Source organism: Protopterus annectens, chromosome 4.part0, assembly GCF_019279795.1.
Source record: "Protopterus annectens isolate FY-2018-M chromosome 4.part0, PAN1.0, whole genome shotgun sequence".
In the NCBI taxonomy this organism is placed as follows: Eukaryota; Metazoa; Chordata; order Ceratodontiformes; family Protopteridae; genus Protopterus; species Protopterus annectens.
In genome coordinates, this window is record NC_056733.1 from 251,565,924 (window position 1) to 251,575,114 (window position 9,191).

General features: G+C 38.5%; 1 protein-coding gene across 1 annotated transcript in view; it reads left to right on the top strand.

Moving 5' to 3' along the window:
* The window catches only part of LOC122799287 (rab5 GDP/GTP exchange factor-like), a 627,463-nt gene extending 619,443 nt beyond the window's left edge, over window positions 1–8,020 (top strand). The window contains exon 9 of the mRNA XM_044068245.1: window positions 7,193–8,020. Coding sequence (XP_043924180.1) covers window positions 7,193–7,513 — 321 coding nt within the window. The 3' untranslated portion in view covers window positions 7,514–8,020. The remainder of the gene's footprint in view (window positions 1–7,192) is intronic.
* The last annotated feature ends 1,171 nt before the right edge of the window (window positions 8,021–9,191 follow it).

Below are 9,191 nucleotides of genomic sequence, written 5' to 3' on the forward strand. Positions count from 1 at the left end.
TGTAGTGTGCTCCTACCTTTTTCTAAAGATCTCAGTTCCTGTTGTTTTGTTACTATATTCACTACTCCTAGTGTAGTTGGTTTAGATTTTGATTTCCATTTTCTAGTAGTTAACTTTTGATGTTGCAACACAAACTACAAAATAATCCAAAATACCGCTACAGGTCTGGAAAGCAATAACATTCAGCAGAAAATCTAGTCAGTCCTTCGATAAACTTTATTTCAATAAAAATAAATTGAATTTCACATCTGAATATCATCTTGAAAGACTTTCCTGTTTGGATGTTTTATTAGAAAAGGACATTGAGGGGTAGAAATACACTTCTAAAATTTATAGAAAAAGCACTTATTCCAACGCTTTTCTACACTTTACAAGCTCCCACCCTTTACACCAGAAGAGATTGGTGAAAGGGCAACTAGTCCAAGCAGCCAGAATGATTTCCTTGGATTCTGAATTTCATCAAGAATGTGCTAATCTTCGTATGATGTTTCTTAGAAGGGCTATCAAGAATCACTGGTTCTGGATTTGGTGGAGGAGGTGACGTCAAAAAGATCTGTTGGCCATTAAAAGTCTGTCCTCTTTAAGGAATGAAGTCAACATCAAGATGAGGAAGCTGCAATAGCGACTCCCAACTATGAATCCTCTGAGGCGAGTACATCGAAAAAGTTTGGCATGGGTTTTGTGACCACCTTTAACACCAATAGCCCAGGTACTGAGGTCCATTTTTAATAAGACTTAGACATTGTTATATGACGATGTGGAAATATGTGACAAAATCCAGGAGATTTCTCCATTAGTATATCGGAGGGGCCAGAACCTGAAAGCTTTTTTTGAACAGAGAAAACCAGGTTCACAAAGAGGAACATCTGGTATGATAAAATGTGGAGCCTGCTCATATTGTAAATTCATTTATGAGGGGTCCACATTTCAGGTAAGGGATTTTACCAACCTTATTAAGGGTATTTTTAACTGTGAATCTAAACAAGTTGACTAGCACAGTGCCAGAAGTGTCCCTGTTTTTATGTTGGAAAAACTGAGCCCAAACATAAAAGACATGAACATGAATATAGTGTTAAAAAAATAATTTATCTAACGCCTTAGCTAAACATGTGAATATGAATGAGTATAATTTTTTTTTAAATATTTTGTCAGTGATCATGTCCCAGTTAGGGGAGGGCCTTGGGAACTTTATTTGCAAAAGAAAGAGTAGTATGACAACTAATTTAACACCTATTTTTATCCATGGTTGAATGACTGCTGCAGTAAGAAAAACCTATTTTAGCATTAAAAGCTTTGACTAGATAGGTAATATTTTAAGTAAGTGTTAACTACCTTTGGGGTTAAAACAAGTTATTTAAATAATAACGTACATTGGTCTTGTACTTGTCTTTGTTTTAGTTTTAAAATGTTTTTTTAAAAATGTTTTAAAGAAAAGGGTGGCTGGACCTTTAAGACACTTGAGGAAGTGATGTAATGATTGCATCATTGTACTTGAGTCTTTTTAAACAGAGCTGTTACTGTGTGTGAAGAGTCTGAAGAAGTTCACATATGGTTTAAGTGAACAAAAACTCTTATTTTTATTGAAATAAAGTTTATCGAATGACTGACTAGCTTTTCTGCTGAATCTCGTTGTTTTCCAGACCTGTAGCAGTATTTTGGATCATTTTCTAGTAATTGCTTTTTTGGCAGCCACCATTATTAAACACAGCAAGGCCTTTGTATCATAGCCCAGAAAAACATCTCCCTTGTTATACCAATCTGCCCCCCATCCACCATCTCCGACAGTGCATCCCACAGGGACTCCTTAGTCTGCCAATTCACTGCACTCCCAGTAAATATGTTCCAGTTACCTCTTTCTTCCCCATCACACCTCCAGCATTTGCTGTCTGCCTGAGGAAAAATTCTCTGGAGTCTATCTGTGTAAACATTTCCAGGCAAAAATCCTAAATCTTCTAGATTTTGTTGCATATTTGGGAGACATACTTATAGCCTCCCATTGTTTTTTGTGAATCGCTTATCCAGTCTCTCTTCCAAATCCTTTCTAACCTCCTCTGATTAGTTCTTATAGTTATCATGCAATATTTTGTATGTGCTGCTAATTATTCCTTTTTTAATGGCAGCTTTTGTTCTAGATTCTATTAAAGACTGTACCAGTGCTGGTCTGTTGTTTAGGGCACCCATATTTCTTTCTCTTTGCCTATAGTCTGATATCAATCCGTGATAGGAAGGGCAGTCTCTAACCTGCAGTCCAAAAAAATTCTTGGCGTCTTCCCATTCTATCATCTTTCCCTCTCTAGTTATTTGCTTCCAATATCTTGGTTCCTGTGCCAGTTTTCTCCAATAAATTCCGGCCCCCTCTTGCCTAATGTCTGTATCCCTAATTGCACTTATCCCTGTCAGCAGAATCTCCTTTCTCCATTCCTGTGTCGGTTTAGTTCTTAAAGTACTTTCTGCTACTTTATGGATATAATATTCTGCATGATTATTGTTATTCTCCTTAAAGGCCTTCATCCAAAATCACAGTCTCTTGAGCTTCCCTCATGTTTCATTAGCATCCCTTTCGAATTATAGTTTTCTGCTTGTGCTATGTATAGGAGTCTTAACTGTGTAGCTCTGAAATACCCATTTAAATTGGGTAATCCCAATCTGCTCTGTTTTACTGGAAGATTCAGCTTATCCCACTTGACTCTTGCCATCTTTCCCTCCCAGATAAAGTCCTTCAGCTCTTTATTATTTGCTACCCATTAACTTCTCTAGTTGATAAAATTGTGCCTGACCTGTGTATAAGACTAAAGGGACTAAAATCATTTTAACTGCTTGTATCTTACTATCCCCATCCATATAACTAAGCTTCCATTTTCTCATTTTTTGTATTAGCCTCTTCCCACATATCCTTAGCTGCCACACTAGAATCATGTTTAATCCATACTCCTAAATATTTCATTTTATCATGTCCCCATAAATATGGCCATTCCTGAACCAGTTCATGTGTGGGTACATAATTTACTGCTATTGCCTTTTATTTAGCTTCATTAATTTTGTATCCCAAAAAAGATCTGAAACTGTGAAAATGTTCAACAACACTGTAATGTCTTTTTCTGGTTTTGTCAGATGCAAAATAATATCTGCAAATAAAGCCAGCTTTTCTTGGCTACCATACCAATTATATCCTTGGATTTCTGAGTCCCTTATTTTCTGTGGCAGTCGTTTTAAATATGATGCATATAATAAAGGGAAAAGAGGACACCCCTGCCTGGTTACTCTGCTCAAGCAGAAATTATCAGAGGGGACCCCACCCACTTTAATTTTCCCCTCCGATCCCTCATATATTCTCCTAATCAACCTTATTTTTTTCAGGAAATGCAAATGCTTCCATTGCCCTGCTCATAAAGTTCCAGCTTACTCTGTCAAATGCTTTTTCTGCATCAAGACCCACCAACAACAATAGTTCTGCTTCCCTCTGGATCATCAGTGTGTCAAATGTTTGCCTCCCGTCCACAAAACCACACTGATCCATATCTATCTGCTTTGGCATTACTTTTGCCATTCTTTTAACCATTATAGACATTAACACTTTATAATCATGGTTTAGTATTGAAATGGGGCTATATGAAGCTGGATCTGATGGATCCTTATCTTTAGGTATTACAGTTACCACTGCTTTCTTACAATTTTCCACTTTCTGATCAAATTCGTTATCTGAATTTGGTAATACAGAAAGGAAAGGGAAAAAGGAAATTCACCCCGGGGATCACGTCAGCTGCCCTGCTAGACAGGGGTCCAGGGAAGTAAATAGTGTGGGAAGAAATAGCCAGGGAATTGTTATGGCTAGGCTTGTATAGGCCCTAGGGCCGATAGCCTAGTACCAACCTATGAACCAAAATGTCAGAAATGGCAACCATGGAATTGACATTCAAACACCAGAAGTTCCAGTGTCAAAATTCTGTGTTACCAGTAATGTTTTTGCAGAGGGTCATGCCCCCCCCTGCACCCCCTACATATTATATATTCCAACTCCGAGATTGCACTACAATGAGGAAAAAGGTAAATTTCCCGACCCCCCGACCCCCCCCACTGTAGTGTGATCTGTTATCAGAACGTCAATCCCGTATTACTGAATGCAAACAACCAGTCGCTAATGAGGATTCGAACATTTCTGGATCGGCATTACGGAAACTGGAAAACGACCATTTGGCCATCCAAGTTTTGCATAAGTGCTATTACACATTTTGATAGTAAACCATATATGTATGTATAGCAGAAAGTGGTTTCTAGTAATTGAGTAAAAGAGACTAATAGTATGCATTGTCAGAAAATAAAAAATCCTTTAATTGCAATGTCTGATATTATTTGTGGATCAGAATCTTTTCTTCTGTTATAATTTGCTAATTATTTTTTGGTAAAAATTAGGAATGTCTGAAAATTAGACATTTGTCTGTGTGCCTTGTGGCAGTACAAGGGTGCAGTGAGTGCATGTTGTCCTTGTCTGAGTGAGAATTTTCTATGGGCACTCTTATCTTTCCATATGCCAAAGACAGGAAGGCAGATTGGTACATCTGAATTGTCCCTAGTTGTGGGTGTGTGTGTGTGACATAGAAGAAAGGCCTGATAATCTACTTCTGTTCCCAACTTGCTCAGTAAACTCTGTATTTCGCAGCAGCTGTTCACAGGGTCCCATTAGGACTCTGATGTGAATTGTAAGCCTAGATGGATTATGTGGAGTGTGTACATTAGTCTGCATTGCCAAGTAAGTGATACATTAACAGCATAGTTATTTACTGGCCATCTAAAACTGGCAACGAGGTAGGTACAAAGATAAAAGAAAATGTGAAAGTTAGAAAGTACTATTAGTTAAGGTGGAAGGAACAGGGCAGTCAAAGTGAAAATTGCAAAGACCAAGCAGTGGGAAAAGTAGACAATTCCATCAAGAAAGGAAATGAAGCCGTTTGTGTATGTAACTGTTTATCTTCCCTTACATAGCTTTAATACAGGTGTAACAGAGGACAAAGGGAATGATTAGTAAGGAATAAAATTGAAGGAGATAGGCAGAAAAGCAGGCAAGGGTAAATAATATTTTGTCCAATATTTATGAAGAAAGAAAAATTTACCAAAACTAGCCAATTATAGTACCCAGCTTAAGGAGAGGGTATCATACTCATTTACAGAGAACGCTCCCAAAAAGCATTACACTTACAGAGAGCTGAGAACTTTTAATCTTGTCAGATCTGGCATTAAATTAGTTTGATAACTGGCTGCCAGATGGCTTCTCCAACATCTGGGCTGCTAGTTAAACCCAGGTCAGCTGGGGCAACATCAAGGTTCTGTTGTTCTGCACCAGAGAAATGGCCTCAACTGACTGTAGTTTCCTCCTTGGTCATATACTGACCAGCAGCCCCAAAAGGCAGGTAGTGTTCTTTTCCTGCCATTCAGGACATCAGCAGATACTTATTTGTCCAGAAAGGAAGGTGTTTGTTTTAACAGAAATTCATTTGCAGTATGATTTAGTGGATGTCCTATGGCTGTTCTGTATAGCTGTTATGTAGGGTCTATATTAGATCACCGACCGCTGAAAGAAGAGAACGGCGATTAATCGACCCTATGTAAGTGAAAGCTTACAATCTCGAACTGTTAGAACAGCGATTTTTTTCCTAAGGAAAAAAATTGCTGTTCCAAAACACATACACACAACACATACACACAACACAAACACACCAAGCAAACAGCAATCCACACACATACACCTAAAATCTTACAACTAACCCTACACTATACTATACACACACCACTTACTATCCACTTACCTTAACCCAAACCCTAACCCTAAGGTCCGTCACTATCGCACACTCACCTCACCCGCTGCCTAACCCTAACTCACCTAACCCGCCCTAACCCTAAAGTCCAGACAATCACACACATACCTAACCCGTGCCCTAACCCTAACTCACCTAACCCACCCTAACCCTCACATCCACACAATCGTACACTTACCTGATCCCGACCCGTAACTTTCCATCACAGCGCTGAAAATACTGAAGCAACAGAAATGGACAACCAAATTCTTTCCCTAGGAAAGAATTCGGGTTTCTGTTGCTTCGATATTTTAAGCTTTTGCTCCATAGGGTTCGATATTAGAACATTCAAAGGTTTTAAACCTCGATGTTCTAAAATAGACCCGTTATTACAGGTGCTATGCTGCTCATTATGTTAAGATCTTTGGTAGAGTGTGTGTGTGTATGTGTGTGTGTGTGTGTGTGTGTGTGTATATATATATATATATATATATATATATATATGTCAAACTGTCAAATACTCACAAGAGCGAATGTTCAAACTCTGAACCCATATCACTGAAAACCCAGAAGCTTGAGCATTATGCAGGATCAGGTTAGAGTGGGGTTTGGGGTTTTACCCCTTTCCACACTGAAGTGTGATCTTGGAGTTTGTATATATTATTAGCAGAGGATGATTGTAAGGGATGCAGGGGGGGCTTATACCCCCTGCAAAAAAAGATTTTGTAATCCTGGGATAGCATTCGAGCATCTGACTTTTCGGTGATGTGGGTTGGTTGTTTTAACATTTGCTCTTATGAACGTCTGATGTTTAGTCAGAGATCCTTTTTTTTTTCCAGGCAGCAACACAAACTCATCTCAGAATGAATAGCTGTGATTAAAAACTGAGGAGTACTTGAGAAATAAAAAATAAACTGTTTATCTGAAATTGTGTTAGTGATTAAGCAGATTTTAAACTGTGACATGGCTGCATTAACAGATAAACAGGTAGAAAAGGCATCCCTGGGCCTTGCCTTTCCTACTGATAGCTTGTTAGATTAGAACAAAGGATTAAGACTGGGGACTGCTGGCAAGCTCTACCCTGTTCTGTTGGATTTTACTCTCTCTGTCTCTGCTTGAGCAAATGACTTAACTAGACAACGCTCCAGGACACCTGTGAAAGATGCACTTATGCGTAGTGGGTTGCTTAGTTAATGCGTTAATAAGATTTAAGAACACTAAATGATGCTGTTTCTATTCATGCCTTAAAATTTTGAAGGGGCTGGACTGCTCTTATTGAGTTTGTGTGGTGGTACCTTTGTGTAAAATTTCTTATGCTATATATGACTGCTTTTCTACACTAATTTGCTGCCTCCTTGTTGTTCACACTGTTCAGCCCTAGTTGTGTTCTTTTTCCCATTTAGTGTTGTGCTGTGACGTTTATTGAGAAATTGGATGCTCCAGCTTTAAATCTGACTCATGAAGAGTTTGATCAGTACATGCGGGGCCAGCGAGCACCAGTTCGAAGGATTCCACCTTTTCTCCTCCAAGAAGGTTGTCCAGGACTGAAACAGATGCAAAAGAACCAGGAGCTCCTGACTGAACTACATGCCCGTCAGGATAAGATCCTCATGGAAGCTAAGAGATTTGAGAAGGAACTGAATGAGTGGACCATGTCTATCTCAAGTCAGGTGGAAGAGATTATTGCAAAATTCCCACTCACTTCTAGTGTTTCAAAAATGTGAAGTTTTGGGCGTTTTCCTAAGGATTGACCTACCTTAGGGTAACGTCCCAGGAGTGACCTGAACAGATCAAGACTTTAAAGCATGAGTATTAGTCACCAGTTCTCCTGTACATCTGTGGAGGAGAGAAGTCAGTTTAAACTGCAGCTCACATTCTATTTGTCAATGTTGAAGCCCTTTGCAACATGCTGGCGTCTTTTACATAATGGCAGTCAGATTAGTAATCATAAGAATTAAGAGTCTGTTCAGGCAGTTGCTGAATATATTTTGGTTACAAATATTAATACACGGTATGCTTGAAGATGGTTGACTAGCCCTTCTGAGGAACTTGCTGCAATAAAGCATACTTTGTTTTCAAAGGATTGCAGTTTCCAGATGGACCTTAGATCTGTTCTAAAGAGGTGGTTCCTCTTCCTTTTGTATTGGAGATGGATTGTATTTTCTGCTGTAAATCATTGCCTTTCTCTTTGCAGAAACTGTGAATAATATAAAACAAAAAAGCACACTGAACTCTTATGACCTCAATGAACTTTTCTCTCTAAGATATTTGGAAGTGGTGCTGTTGTCAGCTGTTTGGACATAGCCTTAATGTATTGTATTATGATGCATATTTTAATGCAACACACTGTTCCTGACTGGAATACAAAATATGCACATTGTGGAAAAAAATACCAGCTCTTTGTTAACTCTGAGAGAATTAAGAAGCTACCTCAGATGCCTGATGAGTAACTGTGAAAACTGTTAGATGAGTAAGCTTTCCGCTCTCTCAGCTATAATCTCCTCAGTATTGCATTTTGAGGAGGTGTTGTAAAAAAGCTATATTACTGCTATCTTTCCAAGTTAGTAGTCTTCCATTATCACTTCTGTTGCTAGATTGTTGGTATGATGTCTCCACTCTTCCTGTTCCCCACAAATACATTTATTTTCCTTTTGGCTTCCATTTCGGTCCCAGACAGTTATGTGCCTTTTGGGAGAACATAAATAAATGAAGGACTTATTACAATGGAGCCATTTAACTTGTCAAACAAAATATTTATACTAAGGGGCTGTTTAACTTCTCACATAAAATATTTATACTAATGATATAAGCCTTGCACCTTTAATATGTTGCTTAATTGGAAATGCCTCTAAAAATGCCTGTCCATAACTTTTGCAAAGGTTTCACTAGCAGAATGAGTTTGAGACCCTAGGACACATTCCAAATGGGCAAAGTAATCAGTTAAACATGCACTGCAAGGTATAGTTTGACAGCCAAAGATGGTCAAGCTGCCAGATAAACGTGTCTTTCTGACAAACAGAAATCATGAGTCTATGAAATAAACACAAAGACTGTGGTAAGAAACTAGTGGCAATTTTAAGTCTTCCATAACATGCAGTGATACTGACTTTGTCATCTGTATGAGTCAATGTTAGTGTCCCATTTAAAAAAAAAAAAAAAAAGCTTGACCTTAAAATCCCAGTCCCAGTTACCCTGACTGACTTGCTAGGCAGGACTAAGTGAGTTTCTCAGTCTCTGTAAACCTTAGATCTAGTCACAGATGTGAGAACTAGCAAATTCCCAGTCCTGTGGACTAAGAAGGCTGAAGCTTTCTCCTACCAGCAGTTTTTCTCCAACTATAGAACGTATTTATTACCCTTTCCCTCAAATCAGTAGCATGCTAACTGCATTTATAAACAGACT